At 62.5% G+C, this 24,469-nt stretch overlaps 3 protein-coding genes across 26 annotated transcripts in view; 2 read left to right on the forward strand and 1 right to left on the reverse strand.

The window, feature by feature from the left end:
• Nucleotides 1-24,469, forward strand: part of VPS9D1 (VPS9 domain containing 1) — a 227,980-nt gene that overhangs the window by 3,747 nt on the left and 199,764 nt on the right. For 2 of the 15 annotated variants that reach the window (XM_082711462.1, XM_082711463.1), the window contains exons 5-15: nucleotides 1,177-1,288; nucleotides 1,363-1,425; nucleotides 1,786-1,838; nucleotides 1,927-2,014; nucleotides 2,198-2,283; nucleotides 2,637-3,154; nucleotides 4,115-4,244; nucleotides 4,326-4,612; nucleotides 4,902-4,998; nucleotides 6,460-6,564; nucleotides 6,914-7,696. In XM_082711462.1, coding sequence (XP_082567588.1) covers nucleotides 1,177-1,288; nucleotides 1,363-1,425; nucleotides 1,786-1,838; nucleotides 1,927-2,014; nucleotides 2,198-2,283; nucleotides 2,637-3,154; nucleotides 4,115-4,244; nucleotides 4,326-4,612; nucleotides 4,902-4,998; nucleotides 6,460-6,564; nucleotides 6,914-7,007 — 1,633 coding nt within the window. In that variant the 3' untranslated portion in view covers nucleotides 7,008-7,696. Of the gene's footprint in view, nucleotides 1-1,176; nucleotides 1,289-1,362; nucleotides 1,426-1,785; nucleotides 1,839-1,926; nucleotides 2,015-2,197; nucleotides 2,284-2,636; nucleotides 3,155-4,114; nucleotides 4,245-4,325; nucleotides 4,808-4,882; nucleotides 5,306-6,459; nucleotides 6,565-6,913; nucleotides 7,697-24,469 lie in introns of those variants that run through there. The other 13 variants (XR_014305702.1, XR_014305703.1, XR_014305704.1 and 10 more) reach the window with 13 other exon arrangements.
• On the forward strand, nucleotides 11,392-15,878 carry SPATA2L (spermatogenesis associated 2 like). The gene is made up of 3 exons (XM_082711559.1): nucleotides 11,392-11,492; nucleotides 11,744-12,047; nucleotides 13,993-15,878. The coding sequence occupies exons 2-3, from the start codon at nucleotides 11,745-11,747 to the stop codon at nucleotides 14,929-14,931; spliced, it is 1,242 nt and encodes a 413-aa protein (XP_082567685.1). The 5' UTR covers nucleotides 11,392-11,492; nucleotide 11,744; the 3' UTR covers nucleotides 14,932-15,878.
• CDK10 (cyclin dependent kinase 10) lies at nucleotides 15,891-24,115 on the reverse strand. 10 transcript variants are annotated; one of them, XM_082711553.1, is made up of 14 exons: nucleotides 24,000-24,081; nucleotides 21,183-21,255; nucleotides 20,691-20,848; nucleotides 20,440-20,511; nucleotides 19,795-19,897; nucleotides 19,555-19,636; nucleotides 19,402-19,469; nucleotides 18,689-18,804; nucleotides 18,487-18,556; nucleotides 17,871-17,930; nucleotides 17,432-17,555; nucleotides 17,218-17,357; nucleotides 16,841-16,893; nucleotides 15,891-16,552 (listed from the first exon to the last, which is right to left on the reverse strand). In XM_082711553.1, the coding sequence occupies exons 4-14, from the start codon at nucleotides 20,456-20,458 to the stop codon at nucleotides 16,455-16,457; spliced, it is 933 nt and encodes a 310-aa protein (XP_082567679.1). In that variant the 5' UTR covers nucleotides 20,459-20,511; nucleotides 20,691-20,848; nucleotides 21,183-21,255; nucleotides 24,000-24,081; the 3' UTR covers nucleotides 15,891-16,454. The 10 variants fall into 10 exon arrangements, with proteins under 10 accessions (XP_082567679.1, XP_082567673.1, XP_082567678.1 ...); XM_082711547.1 differs by having other exon boundaries at nucleotides 18,752-18,804; nucleotides 23,962-24,075; XM_082711552.1 differs by having other exon boundaries at nucleotides 23,962-24,067.

Here is a 24,469-nt window from a genome sequence, read left to right on the forward strand (position 1 = left end):
CAGTCAGAGACATGCAAGTCCAGAGAGAAACCAGAAGCTTAGAGAGTAAGCATGGAAATGGCCTGCAAGCTTCCAGGCAGAGTTAGCAGACGTTTCGTGAGACCGTCGTGCTCTGTCCATTCACAGGAGGAAAAAGCAAGTTGGAAAATAGTGTCAGGGGAGGAAAAAAAAAAACAAACCACCATAAAATCAGACCCAGCAAATAAAGAACCAAGTAGAAACAAAATAAAAAAAAATGCCAAAATTCTTTTTAAAAACTAACTCAAAACAGTAACAACACATCGTATCCTGCAGTGAAAGTGCACGCGTGCACACGGAAATGAGCAGTCGATTTTATAGCAGACCAGACATAACTGCAGAAAGAATGAGTGAATCGGTTAAAGGGTCAGTAGATCCTCTGAACGTCTCAGAGAGGGAGAGAAAAAAGAAAGTCTGAGAGGGAGATCGAAAATCTAACAAGATTATTGGACTTCTGGGAAAAGAAAGAAAGTGGGAGAGGCATTATTTGAAGAGCTAACAGGATAGAAGTTTCTGGAACTGACGAAACACAATCACATACAAGAATCCCCACTCAGACAGGCAAGGGCTGGCTCCTGGCCCTGCTGCTGCCAGTCCTCAGGGGCCACAGGCACCGAAAGGGTCCAGACCCCTCACCTGCGCACGTGAGGTTTCAGGGCAGGACCAGGCAGGAGACTTCCATCCCAGGACAGGTTTTCCCACAGCTGGAGCCCTCACAGCTGACCCTCGCCCACTGCGCAAGCGTGAAGACCTGTGAAACCCAAAGACTCTGCGCGGGGTGGGGGTAGCTTTTGGCGGCTCTTCCTACGGAGTAGACCCGGTTCTCACTGTAACGGGTGGCAAGCTCATCTAGTTGTTGTGCTCACATGATGCCGTTAGAAAGTTTCATGTTGTTGTCAGACACACATACCTCATCTACAAAAAGCACAATGTCTGCCTTCTCTTGAAAACTCAGACGTCTTAGCTACTGCAGGCCCAGGTCAGCACGGGTCCCCAGTCCACCCCAGACCTCCTCCCTCCTTTTCAATTCCTGCCTGCCTCCCCGCCGCACCACCAGCTCACCTTCCGGTCTCAGAGCTTGGTCGGGGAGGGTCCTCAGGTTACCAGAGGATTCCAGAGCTTCCTGGGGCCTGGACAGCAGCTTGTCGCTATTCCCAGGGAGCTGACCCCTCTGGAGGAGGCGTCTCTGCAGAACCAGAAGCTGAAGGCCGCCTACGAGGCACGGATGGCCCGTCTGGACCCTAGCCAGGCCGTGCAGAAGACCTCCCTGGTGAGCAGGTCCCAGGGAGGGTCTGGCTTGGTGGTGGAAGAGCAGTAGGGCCTTACTTTCTCCTCCCCTTCTAGACCTTGTCCCTGCAACGACAGATGCTGGAGAACCTTGTGATCGCCAAAGCCCGCGAGGAGACAGTATCCTTTCTCTCCGTCCCCGGTGTCCCAAGCTGAGGGAGAAGGGGGCGAGGGGGAGGTGAAGGTGCCGCTCTTGGGGCGGAGATGGAATCCGTCTCGCTTCAGAGAGTCGTGTCCTTGAGGGACGGCTCCTGCCCTGCTGGCCGCTGCGCGCGCCCTCCTGTTCCTCGGAGCACCCACGGGCTCCTCCCCCTGCTTGCGGTCAGCTGGGCCTGGCTTCGTTCCCTGAGAGCACCCGTCCTCCGGCCTGCCCTCCTCTGCCCCGCCTGGCCTGGCCGTACCTCCCAGGTGCCCAGGAACTCCGTGCCGGCTAGTGGAGGGGGATGCCCCCCAGCCACAGCCTTGACTCTGCCGCCCCAGCTGCACAGGAAGATGGAGGAGCGCCGGCTGCGGCTCCAGGAGGCAGCCAACAGGTGCGTCTCCTCCCGCGGGTCTGGGGACAGCCCAGAGGACTGGTGGGAACTGCTGCCCTGAGGCTCCCAGCTGGCTCTTTCTCCCCAGGAGGTTCTGCAGTCAAGTGGCCCTGACCCCCGAGGAGCGGGAGCAGCGGGCCCTCTATGCCGCCATCCTCGAGTACGAGCAAGACCACGTGAGTGCCGGGAGCCGAGGCTGGGGCTGCCACAGGTTGCTATTCCCGGGACCTGTTGGCCTTGGGTCTTCCCGACGCCCCAGGGCGAGCACGGACAGTGTGGCAGTGGTCTCCTCGGGGGCAGCCTTGGTGGGGAAGCATGCAGGGATCCAGCCATGCGCTCCAAAGTCTTCTGCCCCGCAGGACTGGCCAAAGCACTGGAAGGCCCGGCTCAAGAAAAGCCCCGGGGACCTGTCGCTCGTGACCAGCCTGGTCTCCCACCTGCTCAGGTACCAGGGCCTCCCTCCCTCCCTCCATCCTGTTGGCCCTACTGGCAGGCCGACGCCAGAAAAGAAAGTGAGGAGGAGACCGGGGCTGGCTGAACGGGGCACCCGCAGGAGCCCTTCTCAGGGCTGGGGTTGCGGACATCCCAGCTAGCCTTCCTCTTGGTCCTTTAGCCGCCACCTCCTACCTTCTCAGAGGGGCGGGTCCGGCTTTATCAGCCACATTCACTCCCAAGGATGCGGCGGAGCTGCTGAGCTGCTTCTCCGAGGTGTGCGATGGGGCCCCAGGGCCGGCTGGCGGCTGGCAGGTGAGGGCGTGGCCCCAGCGCCGCAGCCTCACCCTGTCCCTGTGCTCGCAGCATCCCCGACCACCCCATCTCGCAGCTCCTGAAGAAGCTCCAGTGTGCGGTGTACCAGACGCTGTACCCCCTCGTGAGCAGGGCCGCTGTGGGCGCCGCCCCCACCCCCGGCTGCTGCTCTCTGCCCCCGGATGCTGACGGGCTGCTGGCCCCTGGAAGCCGGCGACTCCGGCCCTCGCACAGCCTCTACTGCATGCTCTCCCCCGCGGAGCCCAGCCCGGCCCCGCGGCCGTCGGAGGGAACCCACGCCAGTCCCCCCGTGCCCCCTCCTCACACCGGCGCCCCAGACAGAGGGCCGGACAGCAGCCCCGCGGGGCCCTCCTCGCCCCTGGCTCCCAGCTGGACCGGTGTGCAGGGCAAAGACAGCTCCTTTGAGGACCTCGAACACTTCTTGGCTACTTCTGAGGGGTGGGGCCGGGGGCGAGGGTGGCCACCTGAGCCCCAGACGACGGGCGTGAAGAAGGAGCCGCTGCAGGAGCAGCTGAAGAGCACCGTGAAGGACATACACGACGCCATCGGTGAGGGCCTGCGTGCCCACAGGACGCGCGGGGGGGGGGCTGCCCCAGTTCTGAAGCCTGGGCCCTTGGGAGGACAGGCTTTCCTCTGGTAGGCGGCCCGCCGGGCGTGGTCTGCAGAGCCCTGTCTGTCCCCCCTTCTCTGGGGCAGACTTCGTGTTTAGTAGACAGGCAGGTGCGTGCTCTGAGAGCAGGTGAGGCCGGCTGCGGGCCTGAGGTCTCCCCCATCCTGGGTCGTCTGCTCGCTGGGCTGCCCCGGGAAAGGCAGTCTGGTGGGTTCCAGACTTCTGTTTGGGGAAGGGTCTGCTGTCAGATGTCCTGGCCGCCAGGTGGTTGGCTGGCCCACAGGGTTAGGCTCAGGTCATTCCAAAGTAAGAACCATCAGACGTGTGCACCCTGGGGACAATGGCCTTTTCCATTTTAAGAACAGTGTGTGGACTCCCTGAGGGTTGGTGCCTAGGGTGGCTGGAGACTGCCAGGTCACTTCCAAGGAGGAAGGCTTCCAGGGTTTTCTGAAAACCAGCGAGGGAGTTCCAACAGGGGCTTGGAATTCCTTCCAAGATCACCAGGACGGGGCCTCGGGTCTTGTTTTAAACCTGCTTCTGAGTGTCTGACAGGTCCCTGCAGTTCCAGCCCTTCAGAAAGAGGCTGTCCTTTCTCAGCCTGTCTTCTTAGTTCCTTAGGGAGCCGGGCATGATTTTGTGAGCTCCTGGGTGCTCCAACCGCAGAGCCCGTGGGCATGGAAGTGGGGAGCTGGAGGGGAGTGGAGGGCCCCAGCCCAGCAAGCCAGAACACTGTGGTGCTGTCCACACTGAGGCTGGCTCTGGGAGGGTGGGAGCAGGTATGGGCCCCCCACCCCCGGGCACCCCAGGCTGGCTGGGGATGACCTCCAGGGGTGGCCAGCCTGGGGTGGCAGGGCCCAGCCGTCCCACAGCGCCATCGTGCGGGCTCTGCTTCCGGCAGACAGGCTGCTCTCGCTGACCCTCCTGGCTTTCGAAGGCCTGAATGCAGCCGCCTCCAAGGACCGGTGCCTGGCCTGCATCGAGGAGCCCTTCTTCTCTCCACTCTGGCCCCTGCTGCTGGCGCTCTATAGGTACGCCCCGTCCCAGACCCCCACAGGCCCTTCCACTCCAGGACCCCGGGGCACGCTTCCAGCGGCTGCTTTACTCTCCAGCCCTCCTCAGATGCTTCCAGTGGGCCCGTCGTGCCACACCCACCCTGCCCGGCTGAGCCCGGCCTCTCTCTGCCCCAGGAGCGTGCACCGCCTCCGGGAGGCCGCCCTGAGCAGGAGCATGGAACTCTACAGGAACGCGTCCCCCGCCGCCGTGGGCGTTCCCAGGAAGCTCCTGCCCCGGGACCTGGAGGCCTCGGGCGCCGGTGCTTACCCCTACTGCGCGGCGGCCCGAGAGCTGGGCCTGCTGGTCCTGGAGAGCTGTCCGCAGAAGAAGCTGGAGTGCATCGGTGAGGGCCGCGCTCCGGAGGGCGGACGGGGACGGACGCGGTCAGACAAGGCTCCGTCCCGGAGGCTGACCTGGACTCTCGGTGGGCCCCGAGCGGCAGACCGACCTCGCCTCCTGTCCCTTGGGGGTGTGTCTCCGGGACAGAAGCCACGCCAGGGCTCCGCTCCGGGAGGGACTCGGGCACCGGGCAGCACGGGTGGGTGCCTGGGAGCTGATGCGGCCTCTGGGCTCGCCCGGGACCGGCCCCACCCACCCCCCACCCCCCGTGCAGCCCCCTTTCTGTGCCGCAGTGCGCGTGCTCCGGGTCATCTGCGCCTGCGCCGAGGATTACTGCCGCGCCCACGAGGCCGCCCCGGAGGCCAGACCCCTGCTGGGTGCCACGGCCATGTGAGTCCCAGAAGTTCACAGCCCGGGGTGGGCTCTGGGCCTGCGGGGGCCTGCGGTGCGGGGAGAGCCCTCCCGTCTTGCCCCAGCACCTAGAACGCAGGTTCCCGTCTGGGCCTTGGGCCCCAGCAGCGCCCATTTCCCCCAGCGGCGCGAGCCCCCGCAGACGACGCATTCCCGCCCATCTGGGTAGGGCTTCTTAGGAGTTAGGAACCAGCGGCTAATCCAGTGAAATTTAGGGTTGCTTGTCCCAGAAGCACGTGTGGGGAAACAGCCCCAGCCTCAGTAAAGAGCTTGCTCCGTGTGCGAAGCCCCCAGACCTGGGGTTCCCGATCATTCCTGCCCGCCATCCTGAGGTGAGGCGGGGGTCTTCTCCTGCGTCTCTGATGCCGGCTTCTGTTTGTCTCATCTGAACCCTCCCGGGGCCAGCAGCCTCTTGCCCTGGTCCCCGCTTGGGGCCCGAAGCTCGCCTGCACCTGCAGGGGCTCTGCCTGCCGCCACCCTGCCCCAGGGACCCGTGTTATAAAGAAGACACCAGTCACTTGAACCTGGTGGGTGGGTTTTAGCACCCAAGGGCCTGGAGATAATGGTTAGATAGAAGCTAGAGTTAAGCACGAGATGAGCAGGGAAGAACTCCACCCAAGGAGAAAGAGACAGATGCCCTCCACCCCAGCAACCCCAGGACCTCAGCTGCAGGGCTGCACTGGAGGGCCGCCCTTCACCAGTTGACCATGTGGCTTCAGAGTACACAGCTGTAGGTGTTGAGAGTTGTAGGGCTGAAGGTGTCATGGGTCGCAGTTGCAATCCCACACTCCCTCCTCTCCTTCGGGGGTCTGAGGAGGAGTGAGGGCTGTGTTGCACATACGGGGGTGCAGTGCCCAGGGTCGTGGGGGCAGGGCCACGAGCAGGAGCTCCCAGTGGCCGAAGCCTTCCTGGTGGGTGGTCCTACTCAAGCCAGAGTCTTTGCTGCCATGCTCTTCTCAGACACCACCAACCTGTGGGCCCCTTGGGCTAGGAGCCTGCATGAGCCTCCCTGAGCACCTCTTTAGCTCCCCTAGATGCCTCTTGTGGGGGATCTCAGGTGCCTGGTTCCGGTCACAGGTTCAGCAGGCTGCCTGGGACACAGGCCCTCCCCTCTGTTATCCAGCGCCACAGGTGTGGGCAGGCCAGTGGGGCTGAGGCTGTCCCCACACATGCCCTGGAGGGCATCCCCCTGGCCAGGTGTGGGCTCCGCAGCACATGGTTCCCAATCAGGGACAGCCTTGCCACCTGGAGTGGCTGCCAGTGCTGCTGATCGGAGTCCACCCCCAACTCCCCGTGCAGGCAGGCAGGAGGGGTGCAGGGCGAGCTGCTGGCAAGCCGAGGACCACTCCAGAGGCCAAAATGGGGGCTGCAGGGTTTTGGGGATTGAGCGGCTGTACTGGCCCCTGGAGCCTACTGGCCAGCTGTGCCTCTGCCCAACAGTGGTGCCGATGACCTGCTGCCCATCTTGTCCTTTGTGGTGCTGAGAAGTGGCCTCCCCCAGTTGGTGTCGGAGTGCGCAGCCTTGGAGGAGTTCATCCATGAGGGGTAGGAACCCCCAGCTGCAGTGGGGCCGGCACGGGCACTGGGCATGTGCTCCCGGGTCGGGGGTCCACCTGCCCATAAAGCCCGTGGTCCCTTTTTCTAGCCCCTTCCCACCACCCCTTGCTTGGCATACTGCCGAGACAGGAACTGGGGGGCCGTCTCTTGAGGAGCATTTGCCTGGGGAGTGGGCTGTCCTCTAGCCCAGCCTCCCTGACAGACCCCTGGGGGACCTCAGCACCCAGGGCTTTGTCCCCTGGACGTCCCCATGAGGGCAGACACCCTTCCAAAGTGCTGGGGGCCTCCTTGCATCCCCTGGAGGTGACAGGTGCTGCCTGTGCCTGCCTCCGCACAGGTACCTGATCGGAGAGGAGGGCTACTGCCTGACCTCCCTGCAGAGCGCCCTGAACTACGTGGAGCTGCTGCCCCGAGGGGCTCTGGGCAAGTAGAGGAGGACACGACCCGCTGAGAACCGTCCACGAGTCACCCGCTCTTGGGGGGCAGTAGGCCAGCTGTGCCGGGGCTCTGCTGCTCTCACACCTGCCCTAACCTGACATCTGTCCCCAGGGACCTGATGAGACACCTCTGTTCCTCAGAGGACAGAGCTGAGCTCAACCAGCTCCTAGGAAGTAGGCCTGAGAGGCTCCATGCTGGAGCGGCAGACACTGGACTCCCCTGGGACCCGCACAGCCCCGCATCTCCATGGTCGGGAGGGGACCCTGGGCCTGGCAGAGGGCAGGTGTGGTTCTCTCCTTCCCGTTCCCTGTGACAGTGAGCTTCCAGCACCGGTGTCTGGTTAGGGTCAAGAAGAGGACCTGTCCCCACCCCTGCTTCCCACCCATGGGACCCAGGTGGTTTGCAACCATACTATTTACTCCCGGGCACTGATCACTCCATTCTGCCCTGGAGCCCAGGGACGCCCAGGGCTCCCACCTGTGTCTGGGGCCTCTGAGCTGCTCCAGCCCTTGGTGTGGTAAGCACTGGACTTGCGGGGACCCTTGGCCACTTTCCATTCCTGCATGTCCCCTCCTGGGCCAGTGTGAACCCGAGGGTCAGTGCCTGTCTGCAGCCCAGTGTCCACTCTGTCACATGCCCCAGGAAGCCACTGACACCGCTAACAATAAAGAGGTCACTGGTATCTTAAGCCCCCAGCGTGCATGCTTGCCACACCACTGGCCACATGGAGGCCCGAGAAGCACAGCCCCGCCCCGCCCCGCCCCCCCCCCCCCGCTGACCAGCAAGAGCTGGACTGTCCCAGAAGCCAGCTCCCAGACCCCCTGGGGCTGCACCCCCAGGACAGGACAGGCTCTGCAGGGCCAAGTGGGCTGGGCAGGACCTGGGAGTGGACCTCTTGGCCTGAAGGGCTCTTGGGAAGCATCTTTCTCTGGGTGAGAAACACGTGTGGGTGCCCTTAGTTGTGGTCTGTGTCGTCCCTGAAGAGGAGAAGGCAGCCCAACTCCCCCTGCAGGCAGCATCTGCCAGGGGAGGAGGGGCCCCAGGCAAACCTGAGTTACCACCCAGGCGAGGGGTTTGGGTGCAGCCACGCAGGGGGCCAGCAATGGGAGCAGTGTGCGGGTGCTCCGGGGGCAGGCTTTTCGGAAACAGCAACAGCAGTTGGCGCTTACTGGGTGCTCTGCAGGTCCGTCTGCCCAGGGATTCCATGAGGAACTGAGTCCACAACAGGGGACGCATCTTCTCTGGGCTATATCTCATGATGGCAGACTTAGTCTGAGTTCAGCAGGCCAACAGGCACCTGCGGTCAAGACCCCACAGTTGGGTGCTGGGCCCAGTGGGCTGGGGCAGGCCAACCCAAATCCCCGGGACAGCTGTCGTCTCTCAGGAACTTTGGTGGCCTGGGGTCCTCTGCCTGCCAGTGTCCCTGGAGCAGACAAGCCAGCACACACCCAACCCCTTGTCTTTGTCTCCCCACCCTTGCTCTGCCCTTGACCCCCTGACATTCTGCTTATGCTCTTGTAAGTGTAGAGTTCTGAGCACCCCAGACCTGGGTGAGAACCCTACCCATCACAGAGCCTTGGGAAAGGAAGGTAACCTCCAGGCTTCAGTCCTTAGCATTGACATCTCAAGGACGGGATTTTAAAGGCCCCTTCATAGAGCCGATGGAGGGTGAAGGGGTGTCTTCAGCTGAGCCTGACAGTACAGGTACCTTTTGGCTTGGTGCTGGGGACCACACATCTGGGGATGGGCCCCATGTGGGCTGTCTCCTCTGCACCCTCTTCCAGGCGCTGCCCTTGGACAGGCTGAGCCCACGGCTCATGAATAAAATGGATGAGTAATCCACTCCCCCCCCGCCCCAGAAACCCTGCAAATCAACAAGAAAAAGGCAGCAGGCCTGAATAGAAAAATAGCCAAGTCTGTGAAGAGACCATCTACAGAGGAGGAAGGTTTTTGGGTTTGGAGAGAGTGAGCGAGTGGGCGTGCCCAAACAGGGGGAGAGGCAGAGGGAGAATCTCAAACCAACTCCACATCAGTGTGGAGCCTGATGGGGGGCTCGACCTCACAACCCTGAAATCATGATTTGAGCCGAAATCAAGAGTCAGATGCTTAAACAACTGCACCAGCCAGGCACCTTCAAAAGAAAGTTTTAAAAAGCGAATTAGCACCAAAAGTGTTAAAAACTCTAAAAATCAAGAAGTGCAAATTAACACAGTAACAAGGTAGAATTTCACGTGCACTACACAGGTAAAACCCAAACCTGGGCAAAGCTGAGCGTGGTGGCAAATAGGATTACACCCAGGGTGGGGTGTACTGGGCGGCAGCTTCGAGAACGAGCTGCAGTCCTGGGCCAACGCAAAGGCCAAATGACCCTCCGACCAGGTCACAAGAGGCCTGGACACGGGGAGTCAGACAATGCCGCATCCAGCCCCAGGAGGGTGGAGGTGGAGTGAGAGAGGCTCGGCTCCTGGTCACCCACGGACTGCTGCGTAACAACCCCCCCGCCTTCAACACAGTAGGAGTCCTGTACTTTGCTCGTGACCCTTCCATGGTTCAGTGGGGACAGCCCATCTCTGCACCCCCAGCGTCAACTAGGTCAGTTTCCAGGTTGGGTGACCCAATGTCAGAGACTGGAATCATCCAGAGCTTTGTCGAGAGCTAGGACCTCAGTCAGGACTCAGCTCCATTCCCAGAATCAGGTGAGGCCTTCTTTCTTTCATTTCCTCTTGCGGCCATAAACGGAGTGCTGTGAAAAACCAGACATTTATTCGAGTTCTGCAGGCCAGAATTCAAGATGCTGGTGGAACCCTACTCCCTCAGAGTCCTAGAGCAGAACCCTGGCTTGCCCGGTTCAGCTTCCTGGCTCCTGCAGTCCTGGGCTGGTCGCTGGAGGCAGAGCCCCAGCCTCCGCCTCCATCACCACAGCCTTCTCCCCACAGGCTGTGTCTGGACTCCTGTCTTCTTACAACAGCATCAGTCATTTGGGATTTAGGGCCTGTCCTAGTTCAGCATGACTTCACCCTAACGATTATATCTGCAAAGAATCTGTTTCCAAACAAGTGCCCATTCCCAGGTTCTAGCGGGGTGCGGATCTGGGGGACATTATTCAGCCCAGGGCAAGGTCTCTCCATGTGCTGCCGGCTCTCCCACAAGAAGATGGCTGGATTCCAAGAGCAAACAGCTCAAGACAACAGGGCGTTTTAAGGAGCTAACCTGGGAAGCCAAACAAGATCACTTCCATTCTATGGGCGGAAACAGTGCGAAGACCTGCCCGGGTTCGGGTGACCCACAGAGAAGAGTCACGCGTGCCCTAGAGTAGCGAGCAGCAGCTGAGAGGAGTCGCCCGAGGCCCACACAGCGGCATCGGAACCCCATCTCCCTGGAGTTGACGACCCAGTCGGTCCCGTGACTCTGCACGAGGCGGTAACAGTCATCGCAGGGCCGGGGGCCGCGGCCACGGATGAACAACCCCCGAGGCCTCCGGGCCGGAGACCCGATGAACTCCGCGGCGAACGGAGGAGAGAGGGGACGCTCCAGCCTTCTGCGGACAAGCCGGAGAGACGACCCGGAGTTAGCAGGCTCCTGGGGCGGTGTGGCCCTAGGGCAGGTTCAGGACGCGACATGCCTCTGTGCCGAGCCGGGGTCCGCAAAGCGTCTCGAGACCCCCAGCTTGGTTAGTGTTTTTCTGAAAGTCCCATCGGAAGGATCCGAAGACACACCCGCAGGGAAATGCCGGGTGAAAATTCTTTATTGAGAGAAAACTCCCAGGCGGGTCCCATCTCTGGTCCCCCTTCCGAGGGGCCCAGAAGCCAAGGGGCAGAACCTGACCAGGGAGGCGGGTCCACAGAGGACCTTCCTCGCACTGGGCTGCGATCCCCCAAGCGCGCCGTTTCTCCCATCCCGCCTCCGCACGAGTGGCCTTAGCGCAGGGTCAGGCGCCTGGCACCGAGGCTGGCCTAGTTAGGGAGCGGCCTGACCCCCGCCTCCGGGCCCCCCCAGAGGCTGCTCTCAGGGACCAGAAATCGGGAACCACAGACAGACTCAGGCCGCCGCACCCACCTGAGGCTGCGTCACCACGCCGAACCGCACGCCCCGTGCGCACCGCGAGCTCTGGGCCCGGCCCGGGGCGCGCGAGGAGCACCTGCTTCCCCGGCTGGCGCTGCGAGGGCCGAGCTCGGAGCGAGGCGCAGCTGGGACGCACGTTTCCGCGGGCGCCCGCCGAGCGCCGGCCCGCGGTCCCGCCCCAGGATCCGCCGCGAGCCGCGGGTGCCCGGGAGGCTGCAGACGCGGGGGCAGGTGCGGCACAAGGCCCCGCCCCCAGCTCCGCCCCCGCCCGGGTAAGCCAAGGGGGCGGTGCCCGACGCAAGCCCCGCCCCTAGCGTCACGGCCGAGGCCGATGGGCGGAGCCGCCGGCGGCGGAAGAGCGCGGCGGCTGGGCAGGTCTGAGAGGCGGCGGATTGGGCTCCGCTGGGGACCGGCAGGTAGAGCGGTCGCTCGCGGGGCCCGCGGCACGATCTGGTGGGCGAGGGGGGGGGGGGGTCTCTGTTCGGAGCTGCTAAGTGGGCGAGGTCGCCGCGCTGTAGGGGACATGTGGATGCGGGGGGCACGGGGGGGCCGCACAGCCGGAGGGGACGGGGTCGCCGGGCCGGAGGGGGCGTCTGTGGCTGGTGGGGGGTGGCGCACAGCCGGCGGGCAGAGGCCTGGTTCCTGATCCCGTGCCCCCGCCCGCCAGGATGGGCAGCAGCTCGCTGTCCGAGGACTACCGCCTGTGCCTGGAGCGCGAGCTGCGGCGCGGCCGCGCGGGCGTGTGCGGGGACCCATCGCTGCGCGCGGTGCTCTGGCAGATCCTGGTGGAAGACTTCGACCTGCACGGGGCGCTGCAGGACGACGCGCTGGCGCTGCTCACCGACGGTCTGTGGGGCCGCGCTGACCTGGCCCCCGCGCTGCGTGGCTTGGCCCGCGCCTTCGAGCTGCTGGAGCTGGCTGCTGTGCACCTGTACCTGCTGCCCTGGAGGAAGGAGTTCTCCACCATCAAGGTAGGGCGCCGGGCGGAGGCGGCGCCCCTGCTTGGGTTGCTGTGTACCGTGGGGGCAGAGGCTACCACTGGAACAGGGATTTCAGAGGTCTTCAGAACTGGCTGGGTCTCCGGGGCTCAGAAGGGATTTGGGGCACTTTGGGGCAGCTTTGACCAAGGTCGTCCCCCCACTCACCCGGCAGTCCCAGGGCTGAAAAACAGGGTGTGGGTGGAGGCCACCCGCCCCAGGTGCTCGCACCCTGGGGAGATCCTTGCTCCACAAAGCTTGAATCACTGCCCTCCCCCAAAGTGGCCCCACAGCCCCTGCGGCACAGAAATCCCAGGACAGGGGCATAGAAGGGACTTGATATTCCACGGTCACCCTGATCCTTCCATGTCCCCATTTATAGAGGAGGACTTCGGGTGGGCGTATCCCCTGTGAAGTAGGTAGGGGTTGGAGGCCCTGCACACCCCAGGGTCTGCACTGATCACCCCATGGGGTAAGCTGCTGGCCTGCAGGAGGGGGCAGACGTTTGGCCCTCAAAGCTAATTTGGAAGAGTAGGAAGGTGCTGATGTCATTGGGCATGTGGGCGAGTCCACCTCCACTGGTTGCCATGGCAGCAGCAGCCTCCCTCCCTCTTCTCTCTCTCTCCCTCCCTACCCACCTCCCCCTCTCCCTCCCTCTCTCTCTCTGCTTTCTCACCCCACCCTTCTCTCCTCCTCTCCCTCGCCAGAGGTGAGCTCTGGAGCTCACTGCTTCATGGGGACACCTGGTGGTCAGAGGTTCTAGGCCATGTTCATTCAGATTAACAGGGTCGGAGGCACCCTCAAGCCCCAGGTCCACAGGTAGCCAAGAACAGAGCGGACAGGCCTGCACTTGAGGTGCTCCTGGGCTTTGGAGTCGGGCAGACATGGTTGGGATCTGGTTCTGCGTCCTCTCGGCTATGTGGCTTTGTGCCAGTTACCTGTGCAGGGCCCAGGTCTGCTGAGACGGGTAAAGGCAAACCCCTGGGGACAGTCCCTGCCCACAGCAGCGCTCCGTCTACGGGAGGTGTCCCCAGGAGCTGAGAGCAGAGGAATGCTGACAGCATCCCAGAGTTCTGGCATTTTAGAACTGGGAGTGACACAGGACTGTCCTCCTCCAAGCCTTCCAGGCCCTCACAGGACTGCAGCCTGGAGGGCACTTTCCGAAAATCTGGCCTTCAGGGTTTTCAGCTCAGCCGCACATTAGAGCCTCCAGAAAGTACCGTGCTCCATCTACTGGGTAGAAAGCTTCACAGCTGGGAAGAACGACTGGCTAAGCTGTCCCAGTGGGGCAAGTCTCCCGAACAGGAAGAGGGAAGGTGGGGTTCAGAACAGCAGATAAGCAGCCCCATTTGTATCCGCACGACCCAACCCCAGCAAAGCCCCTGGGGTGACAGGAAGTGGAGACCCCAAGGGAAGTGAGGTGTTCTGTTTTTAAGATTGGAGAGAGTGAGTGGGAGCAGGAGCGGGGGGTGGGGAGGAGGGGCAGAAGCAGACTCCCTGCTGAGCCCGAGGCCCCGGTAGGACCTGGTGGGACCACGACCTAATCACGGAAACGGGTCTGCAGGGGCGGGGCGGAGCGTGTGTTGAGCACCCCTTCTTTTTTTTTTTAAAGATTTTATTTATTTTTATTTATTTATTTGACAGAGAGAGATCACAAGTAGACAGAGAGGCAGGCAGAGAGAGAGAGAGAGGGAAGCAGGCTCCCTGCTGAGCAGAGAGCCCGATGCGGGCCCCGATCCCAGTACCCTGAGATCATGACCAGAGCTGAAGGCAGCGGCTTAACCCACTGAGCCACCCAGGCGCCCTGAGCACCCCTTCTGAAGGGAGTGACAGCCCAGCCGGGAATGGCCTGGTTCTGTGGGGAAGCCAAGGCTAGGAGGAGCCTGAGTGTGGGTCGGGTCTCGGGCGGGCTGCTGCTGACCAGAACCCTCCTCTGCAGACCTTTTCAGGGGGCTATGTGCATGTGCTCAAGGGCGCGCTCTCAGAGGACCTCCTCCTCCAGAGCTTCCAGAAGATGGGCTACGTGCCCAGGGACAACCACCGCCTCATGATGGCTGCCCTGCCCCCCGCCTGCCAGCTGGTGCAGGTGGCCCTGGGCTGCTTTGCCCTCCGGCTGGAGTGTGAGATCCTGGGTGAGGTGCTCGCGCGTCTGGGCACCAGCGTGCTGCCAGCTGAGGAGCTGCTGCAGGCCCGGCGGGCCAGTGCAGATGTGGCCTCCTGTGTGGCCTGGCTGCAGCAGCGGCTGGCCCGGGAAGAGGAGCCGCCACCTCTGCCCCCCCGGGGCTCCCCAACTGTCTACCGGACTCCTCTGGACCTCTACCGGGACCTGCAGGAAGATGAGGGCTCGGAGGAAGCCAGCCTGTATGGGGGGGCCTCCCCAGGCCCTGACTCCCCACCCCCCGAGCTAGCCTGTGGCCCTGCACTCTGGGAGCAGAGCGCCAAACTGTGGGGGGCCGGAGGCGGGGCCTGGGAGCCGCTGGGGGAGGTTGAGTTGCTGCCGCAGGCCGGCAGCCCACCCTATGGGGCGTTGGAGGAGGAGCTGGAGCCCGAGCCTGCGGCCTTCTCCTTCCTCTCCCTGCGGCGAGAGCTGCTGACTCAGCCTGGAGACATGGCTGCCCCCCAAACCCCAGGGAGCCCCGGGCAGGCCAGCCCCCAGTCCCCTGGCTACCAGGTGCATAGCTGCCTAGCTCCGGGGGCCCTGCCTGGCCTCTGCTGTGACACGTGTCGCCAGCTGCATGCGCCCCACTGTGCTGCCCTGCCCACCTGCCGTCCAGGCCACGCACTCCGCCCGCTGCTTGGTGATGCCCAGCGGCGCCTCTGGCTGCGGCGTGCACAGGTGGACACCCTGCTCTATGATGGACCCGGGGCCCAACCTTAAGCCCAGCCAGGCCCTGCATCAAGGGCCTTCCAGAGACTGTTTCTGTGGTGCTTCTCTGGGCCTCATCACTCTTCAGGCCTAAGCCCCCGGCCACCCTGCCCCTTGGGGACTCCTGGGCACAGCAAGGTGGGGAATCAGGCTTCACCAGGCAGGAGGTGGGGTCCCGCCTTCCATGAGAAGCTCTTGCCTTGGTCTGGCCTGCTGCCTACCCCTGCACCCAGCATCCAGGCCTGTGTCCAAATGTGCTGCGTGGAGGAGTCTCACCGCCAAGCCTAGAGCCAATGTGGGCCCCTCCTCCTCTTTCCTTCCCAGTCCCACTGTAGGGCCCAGCACTCAGTCTGCAGCTCCTGACCTGATCCCTACCGCTGTCCCTCAGACTCTGCCAGGCCCATGGCTGACCTAGCCCCTTGCCTAATGATGTCCTAAGCCAGTGCTGAATAAGCTGAGGCCTGGCTTGAGACCAGCTGCACCGGGAAGTTTGGTCCACATGTGGGGGAAGAAATGATCTGATCTCAAAGCAGTGAGAAGGCTCCCCAAAAGCCCAGAGCACAGGCAGCGGGGGAAGGAAGCAGCTAGTGGAGCCTGGACAGGCTGCATCACTGCCCTCTCGGTGCAGTCAGGTCAGCAGCCCATGAGCCACCTGCTGCTGGCTTTCTGCCACACAGGCTCCGGCAGGCAGGGCTGGAGGCACGTGGGCCTCTCCTGAGAATGCTGTGTCTAGGGGTAAAGACGTGGCCACGCTCTCCAGCAGTCATCTGCTGAGGCAGACTCTCAAAGCCAAGACAGGCGGGCAGAGCCCCTTCCCCTGGGAACTATTTAGCCACAGGACTAGAAGGAAAGGTGTGGCGCTTGGCCCCCACCTGCTTGTCCATCTCCCTTTCTCCCCAGCACTCAGAGAACCACCGTCATGTCACATGAATCAGAACATTAAAGTTCATTAAAAGACACAACCTGCTCACGCCTGTAAGAAAACCTTTTATCTCTTGGAGTTCCTGTTAGCACCAGCTTGTGCCCCTTCCCCTCTGGGCCTCAGTGTGGGGACAGGGACAGCCTATCAGGTGGGGTATGACCCACACCTGATCTCTCCTTCCCATTCTGAGTGCGCCAGCTCTCAGAATGCGCCTGGGGAGGGGGTGATGCACCATAGCCTCTCCCTTCCCCGGACAGATCCTGGTGATCAGCAGCCATGCACGGTCTCTGCATCCCAAGCCAGCAACAGCCACTGAATTGGGCCCAGCAGATGTTTCCTTCTGGGAAGGGAGGGTCCTGAGCTTTCACCAGCTGAGGCCATGGCAACAGGTGTCCAGGAGCGTCCCGCCCCTTCAGGGCACATCCACCCACATCCACTCCCCATTCTTCTGGGGAAGGGGTATGATCAGCTGGAGCAGCGTGCTGGTCTCCACCCGCTGGAGGGGCTGGATCCCAGCAGCCCCGTGAGCCTGGACAGCAGAGGCCTCCCCGTTTGACTGCTGTTCACCGCTGGGCACCACGGTCGTGCCAGCCGAGCAGAGGGGCCCCACCTGTCACGGCTTACAGCGCTTGCCCTGACCCTCAGACGTGGCCGGGACGGCCCGCTTGTTGCGGTGGTGGGGGAAGGTAGGCATGAGCTCCGGCTCACAGGCTGCGGGGAGGAGTGCGTTTGGGTCTGAGAACCCCACTGTGCATCTGTGATGAGCCCTGGGGTCCCCTTTCCCTCCACTCCCCTCAGGGAACAGTCTCTGTGGCCAAACAGCACCCACATGGGCCTCAGCGCACAGCCCCTGCCCGCCCGGGGTCTGCCGCACTACCCCTCAGGGGCTCGAGGAGCTGAGTGAGGCTGTGCCCCAATACACCCACCCCAGACAGAAAGGGCCACAAGAGAAGCCCCTGTGGGTATCAGTGGAGGTCGGGGGCTATGTGGGAGACTCACGCAGGGGCTTCTCCTTGAAGTACGAGCTCTCCAAGCCATCACTGGCCGTTGCCCTGGAGAGAAGGCCTCCATGTCAATAGAACCGCGGCTGCCACTGAGGCTGGTTTCCCTCATACCCACCCAGCTCCGCAGCCTCGGGCATAAAAGGCAAGTGGCCAGCAGGGGTCTGGGGCCCAGAAACAGATGAGAAACCCAGAACGGACTCCATGACCTGGGTGGGCAGGGACCACCCGAACTGGGGGCCTGGTCCTCCATGTCTGTGTGTCTGTGTCTGGGGAGGCGGCATCTCTGTGGCAGCACGGCCGGAGTTCTGAAAACCCCTCCCGAGGGCTCGAGGTGGAGGGGTCCCCAATCCTAACCACAGGTCAGGTCAGCACCTTTTCTTGGGGTCGTACATGAAGAGAAAGTTGAGCAGGCGCAGGCCAGCCTCCGAGAGCCACGGGAACTTGTGTTTGAGGTTGTTGTACGGCTGCTTCCTCAGGCTGTACTGACCCACCAGTGGCAGCCTGGAAAACCCCTGCAGGGACCAGGAGCTGAGCATGGGGCTGACCCGGGCAGGGGGGCGGGGGAGAGCAGAGGCCAGGCACTCACTGGCCAGATGTTCTCACTGGGCGTGCCCAGCAGCTGCACAATCAGGTCCACTTGGTGGATCTCGGACGTGCCGGGGAGAAGGGGCTTGTGGGCCAGCAGCTCGGCCAGGATGCAGCCCATGGCCCTGCAGAGGACAGCAGGCCTTACCTCATGCACCTCTACTGAGGCCAAGGGCTGGGTCAGGACTGGGTGGAGCTTGGGAGGAGGTCACAATGGGTCGCAACCCCATCCCAAATGGCCCCTCCGGGTGACCCTGAGGGCAGGGCCTTTCTTCTGTGGAAGCTGCGTTCTCATGCTTCCTCTTGGGGTCCCAGGCTTCAGCCCTCCCCTCCTCCGGGCGCTGGGAGGCTGGCAAAGACCCCAGCCCTGCCCCTGCCAGCGCCCGTGGGACCCACCCCAGTCCGTCCCCCAGGCCCCGGGAGACACGCTCACATCTCACCACATGTCGATGCTGGTGGTCTGCGTGGTGGTTCCCAAAAGCAGTTCGGGGGCTCGGTACCTGCAAACACAAGCACTCCCCCTTGTCCCCTGCAGTCAAGCCTGGGCCTCCACCTGCCTTCCTGACAGCCTGAGGCAGCCGGGGCTCTGGACGGCCAACCCCAGCTCAGACCGCCTCATCCTCTCAGCCCACTAATGGGGGCGACGCGCCCGGTACCAACAGCTTCGCTGGGCGGCTCCTGCAGGTCTACGTCAGCCCAGTGCGGGGACAGAGCTGGCTGCCGCATGGTGCGAGACAGAGAGCTTCAACACTATTGTTAACGACAACCCCGGTCTGTGCTTCTTAAAAGCACATGAGAAAAAACAACAGTCAGCTGCGCAAACCCCCCCATTCCAAAGACAGAAGCCGGACAGGGCTCAGAACCAGGCAGGGCCCTCCCACTCTGCCGTGATGTCGTGTCCCCCCGAGAGCCCTGCTGTCTCGGGAAGTTGTCCTCAAGCCAGCCTGAGTGTGGGCGGCCGTCTGAGGCTCCACAGCCCTCAGGATCCTTGTGCTGCTTCAGCACGATCACCCCCAAAACTGCCTCCACCACACACACTCATCCTGAGGGACTCACCAGAGCGTGACCACCTTGGGGGTCATCGGCTTCACTGGGATCCCATAGGCCCGGGCCAGGCCGAAATCCGCTGTGACAAAGGCAGAGAGGCAGGAGAGGCAGTGTCACCCGGCGGGGTGGGGGGGGATGGTGGCGTGTGCGCGCTAAGGAGCTTCCGTGTGCGAACCAGCTCTTTGCCCTCAGGGGACTGGCAAGCACTGACCTGCTCCCCGCTCCAGGTAGCCTCCCACAGACACCGGCCACAGTGCCGGCACCCAGCACCCACCTGTCTTCACACAGCCCTTATCGGTCATGAGTAAGTTGGACACCTTCAGGTCCCTGGGACAGAAACCGAACATCAGTGATCCCCAGGACACCAGCCCCACAGGCACCTGGGTTGTCACCATCACGGGCAGACTCAGAATATTGTCCTATACGTCCCCTGTTGGAACTTGGTAAACATGGGGACGGTGAGCACTTAAGGCCAACGTGCAGCTGGAGGACCAGCTCTCAGGACCTGTCTCGGGCCTGACACCCAGTCCTGCGCCCGTTCCCCACCCAGGGCTGTACAAGCTGCCGCAAGACACAAGAAGCTGCTGCTTGCACAGTCCTGCCCTGAGCCTGGAAGGTCCCCTACTGTCCTGGTCTGTGTGACGAGACTCCAGGAGGGATCTGTCCACTGCAGGATTTCTCATAGCTTTGACTATGCACCCATCGTCAGCTCCCCTGGGGGGAAAGCAGGTGCTGTTTGGGCCTGGATCTTGCCCCAAGGAACATTTACAGAACTGCACTGAGGCCGGGTCATTTCCTCTCCAGGGGCCTGGACTGGGTGTCTCCCTTCCCATGGGTCACAAACCTGCCCTCCAGACAAACGTCCCTTTGGGCCCCACCCTCCTCAGACTCCTGCCGCTCCTCCCCAACTGGGGCCCCTCCTACCTGTGGATGATGAAGTTCTGATGCAGGTACTGGAGGCCTCGGAGCACTTGCAGCACAATGCACTTGACCTACTCAAAAAGCAGGAGGCATCAGTTAAATGTGCCACAAGGTAGCTGGGACGATGCCTCCACTCCAGGCCCTCCGGCCTCACACCTGGGCCTCAGAGAAGGGTGTCGGCATGTTCTCCAGAAGGCTGGCCAGGTCTTGCTCACAATAACCCATCACCAGAAAGATGCTGCAAGAAAAGGGGAAGACACAGAGCACCTCTCACATCCTCCCAGGCAGGCCAAAGGGGTTGCAGGAGGCATGAATCTCATGTGGATGGCGCACAGGGAGGAGACGGGCAGGGCAGGCTCGGCAGGGCCCAGTGCAGAGGACCAGCAGACCGCCTACCTTTCCAGGTGGTTCCCCACAACCACTTCCTTCAGCTCCACGATATTCGGATGGCGAAGGCGCAGGAGCAGGGTGATCTCTCGAAGGCTGCTGATGGGGACCCCTGCAGCCAGAGAGCCTCCTCAGTGAGCCGCGCCCCCACCCGAGCAGGGCTCTGCCCACAACCTCAGAGACGATCAGGACCCCCTGAACATGAACCTTTAACTCTTCCTTCAGTCAGTCATGTGAGACAGCATCCCTCTGTACTGACCACTCAACAGGACACGGGTCCACACGGAGCCCAGCCAGGCCCTGCCAGCAGAGGCAGCCAGAAAGGTGCTGGGGGGTAGAAATCAGGGGTGTGTGGAGCACAGGGGCTGCCGGCCCGGCCTGAGGCAGCGAGGGCTGGGTGGAGGGGTGAGGGCAGAGACAGAAGGTAGGGCCGCCACCACACGGAGGGAGAAGGCGAGCTGCAGGGGAGCTAAGGCCTGGAACACGGGGGTGGCGGCAAGGGGCCGGGAAGGACAGGAGAGGCAAGGCCAGCCTACGGCCTCCCAGAAACAGGACCCCTTTAACCCTAACGTAGTGGCTCTCAAAATGAGGCGCTCAGGCCAGAGGTCAGCCTCGGAGAACTGGCGCCTTTCTGCCCCTCCCACGTGGGCTCACCATCCTTCTCCTTGTCCATCCGAACCTTCTTCAGGGCAACAATCTCGTCCGTCTGGGTGTCCCGGGCCCGATCTGGAACAAAAGCTCATCCATGATGAAACCTTACTTGATCCCGCACCACACACCCTTATGCCACACAGGGGCCTCGTTGGGAACTCTGGGGGTTCCCCATTCTCTTCTTCTTGGTAACTGCATGTCCAGGGACACTAGGTCCCAACCGTGCAAGCCGCACTGCCAGCCCCAGTACACACATGCTCTCTGCGGAGTCCTCTCCCCTGAGCTGGGTACAGCTGGGTACAGGGTGCTAGTTCCAAGGAGCTTCCTCCAAGTTTTCCTCCTTAGAGTCAGGATGGAGGTCACCACTTTGCCTTCTGTCTGCTACGTTCAAGCAGCAAATAAGATACTTTATCTAGGAAAAAATGCTTATTTTGCCCAAAGGAGGCTCTTCAAGGCACCCACGTGCGAAGCTTCCAAACCCTTATCTGTGTGCTGCACACCAGCCTCCCCGCGGCTTCATGCCGCCGCCCCCACTGCTTTTAGAAGCTCTAGGTCCTGCTGTAACAGTCCCCTCCGCTTGCAGCCGCACCGAGAATCGGAGGCTGGCACTGGTGACCCTTACACCACGGGTTAGAGCTCCCCGCACAACTTCGGCCCTGTGATGAGCGTTTACTTCCTTCTAGCCCTAACACAGCTCCTGCTGGGACAGTCCCCTGCGCCCAAGGACGCCCATCTTGGCCACTTACACACAATGCCATAGGTGCCTTCCCCGATGCGGTTCAGCTTCTCAAACTCCTTTACGCTCCGACACCGTCCCAGCTGAAAGACAGAGGGGCAGGCAGGGCAGGGCTTGGGCAGCTAAAGGATACTGAACACTTAACCCTAACCGAGGCGCTCACTTGTGTTCTGCTCACCAAACTAAGAGAGCCACACCCTTGGGCGTTCAGGTGAGAAAAGAGGAAAGATGCTACTGGGCCAGCAGACACTTGGTAGGCTCTACCACAGACAGCCTTTTCCCTTCCAATTCCACGGTCCAGATGTATGCTGTCCACAAACAACAACCACTGGCCACATCTGGCTAGCAAGAATTCACAGTAAAATTTCATTTCCTCAGCTGCCATGTGTGTCGTGCTCCTCGGTGCCACATGGCTCATGGTAACCATCCTGGACAAGTCAGAAAGCAACATTTCTTCTTCTTTTTTTTCTAAGTAGGGTCCACACCCAACGTAGGGCTTTAATTCACAACCCCCCCCCAAGATCAAGAGTCCACAGAAAGAAACATTTCCACCATCAGAAAAAACTGAGCAGCACCAGTCTGAATTATGCTCCAGAGATGGATAAAGCTTCCACCAAACGCAGTGGAAACGCTTCTGTGGCAGAGACTAACTGACCCCAACACCCAACAGTACTTCTTCCTCTGAGTTAGGGAACAGCCCGGGGGCACGTGGCTACCCAGCCGGTGGGGGTATTTCCCACCATTGTATTTTGCAGCTAGGCAAGTCCGTTTCAGTCCACTTTGGCCAACGGGATGTGAGCAGAGAGGACAAGGGCTTCAAGGAAGGGACTTCCTGATCAAAGGAAGTTGGCCGCCCACTCTTTTCCATCTCGGAAGCAGGTGGGATTTGGACCAAGTGCAGGTAGATCTACAAGACAGATAGCGAGTGCCTGGCCCTACCTTGTGGAAAATAGCTCCCTCTCCCTGGATGTTAGGGGAGAGGAAAATGGGAGAATTCTGAGCCAGCTCCAGGCCAGCACAGAGCCTGAATACTCAGGGCGCCTGGGGGGCTCCGTCGGTGAAGCATCTGCCTTCAGCTCAGGTCCTGATCCCAGGGTTCTGGGATCGAGCCCCACATCGGGCTTCCTGTTCAGTGGGGAGCCTGCTTCTCCTTCTGCCCCTGTCCCGCACCTGCTCAAGGTCCACCCCGCCCAAATTAAAATCTTTTTAAAAAAAGGCTGGACGCTTGACTGACTGAGCCACCCAGGCTCCCCTCAAGCCCACACTCGAGCCACTGCTTCTGGGGCTGCACTCCTAGCAGAAGGCCCATATGCTAACACGCCTGCGTGACGAGGGACGCTTGCCTTCGGACTGGACAGGCATGTCCCCTTGGCTAGAAGCGCATGCAGCAAAGCTCCCATTCCCGCAGCCCCTCTGGCCTTCTCCGTCATCAGCCTCCATCTCATTCCGTCCTACCACTTGGGGGACAGGTCGGAACCACCGGCACCGAGCGCCTCCCCGAGGGGTCTTCGGGCTCCTCTCCCCCAGTTCTTCCTCACATTCTCTCCCGGAGGACTCCTGGCGGGGCCGAGTCGCGCTGTTTCTCATCTCTGTGGCGCTGCCCCGACATTCTAGGTTGGCACGCCAGGCTTCCCTGCCTCTCTGCACGTCAGAATCCTAGTCCCACGGACCAGCCCAGCAGAACGTCCTGCAAGCTGCCCCCAAGCTGGGCACAATTCTTCCTCTGAAGTCCTGCTGTTTCCGCAGCCCGACGCGCCACGCGGGGGTGCTCCTCTGGGTGTCTGGGCTCCCATCAGGCCCCGCGGTCCTGGGAATGCAGCGGGCACCTGCTGCGTGTGGGGGGATGCACCATGGCCTGAAGAACGCCACCGCCACCGAGCGTTGGTGACCCTGACCGGCCTCTCAGAACGCCAGGTACAGCCCGGCCCAGCCCCCAGAGCTCCAACGACGACTCCATACCCCCAAGCTTCACTCTCCCCGCCCTGTAACCACCGCTGACCGGACCACACGACAGGGCCGTATGCAGAGGCCTGTCCACTGGCCACTTTGCCTTCTGTCTGCTACGTTCAAGCAGCAAATAAGATACTTTGTCTAGGAAAAAATGCTTATTTTGTCCAAAGGAGGCTCTTCAAGGCACCCACGTGCGAAGCTTCCAAACCCTTATCCGTGTGCTGCACACCAGCCTCCCCGCGGCTTCATGCCGCCGCCCCCGCTGCTTTTGGAAGCTCTAGGTCCTGCTGTAACAGTCCCCTCCGCTTGCAGCCGCACCGAGAATCGGAGGCTGGCACTGGTGACCCTTACACCACGGGTTAGAGCTCCCCGCACAACTTCGGCCCTGTGATGAGCGTTTACTTGCTTCTAGCCCTAACACAGCTCCTGCTGGGACAGTCCCCTGCGCCACGGAAGCGGCCGGCTCCCAGGCGGGGCGCGGCCCGGCCCATTCACAGCGCACCAGGAGAGCAGGCGGCCAAGTCGACCCCAGACCCCCGACCAACCCCCCCAGAGCCCAGAGCCCGGTCTTCACAGGCAGCTGGCCACGGGACAGCCGCGGGGTCTGCCCTCGGCCCCGGCGCCCCTCAGCTCCCCAGTCCCGCAGCCCCGGAGCCCCTCGGCCCCCCAGCCCCGGAGCCCCCGCAGCCCCGGAGCCCCTCGGCCCCGCCAGGAGCTCTGGGACGGTCGTTCGCGCCCGCGTCGGAAACCTCCACGCTTTAGCGCGACACTCAGGAGCCCCAGGGGGTTCCAGGCCCGCCCTGCCGCCGGCAGAGCGCCCCGAGCGGCCCCCGACGCACCCTGTGCTCCGGAGGCACCGTGAAGAAGCCCTCCTTACGGATACACTTCAGACGGATCTGCTCCGACTCGGACTCCGCGTCCCCCATGCCGAGCGCCGCCCCCGCCCCCCCCCACCGCCCTGGTGCGCAGGCGCGGACGGGATTCTTCGGCGCAGGCGTGTGACGCACTTCCGGGGCGCTTCCCCGGGCGACGGTTACCGGGGACCCCTCTGAAGACCCCGGAGGGCCTCCGTCCTGGCGCGCCGCTCGCGCTCCCGAGGTTCCCGCCTCGTCTCGGTCTTCGGCGCGGGCGCGTGAGGCGGCGGGCCGCGGAGGAACGGCCGGCGGGCGAGGGCGGCCAGGACTCCGCGCTCCGGGCTGGTGCGGGGGGAGCGCCTGCGGGGCCCAGGCGGGCGCGGGCCTCGCGTCCCCGCCGCAGGCTGGCCGACGAGGTGGGCGTCGCTGGAGGCCGGGCGCGGGGAGGGGGCGGGCGAGCCGGGGGCAGGAGCTGGGCGGCGGCTGGGCGTAC

The sequence above is a fragment of the Mustela nivalis genome (genome assembly GCF_964662115.1).
Source record: "Mustela nivalis genome assembly, chromosome: 18".
NCBI classification, from domain to species: domain Eukaryota; kingdom Metazoa; phylum Chordata; class Mammalia; order Carnivora; family Mustelidae; genus Mustela; species Mustela nivalis.

Coding starts and splice junctions, on each gene's coding strand:
- CDK10 (XM_082711546.1), bottom strand. CDS start 21,623: ATGTTGCTTTCTGACTTGTCCAGGATGGTTACCATGAGCCATGTGGCA. Junction 21,256..21,350: donor GGTGTGGCTCTCTTAGTTTG/GTGAGCAGAACA, acceptor TCTGTCTTTCAG/CTGGGACGGTGTCGGAGCGT. Junction 17,358..17,431: donor CCAGTGAGAACATCTGGCCA/GTGAGTGCCTGG, acceptor TGGTCCCTGCAG/GGGTTTTCCAGGCTGCCACT.
- SPATA2L (XM_082711559.1), top strand. CDS start 11,745: ATGGGCAGCAGCTCGCTGTCCGAGGACTACCGCCTGTGCCTGGAGCGC. Junction 12,048..13,992: donor AGGAGTTCTCCACCATCAAG/GTAGGGCGCCGG, acceptor CCTCCTCTGCAG/ACCTTTTCAGGGGGCTATGT.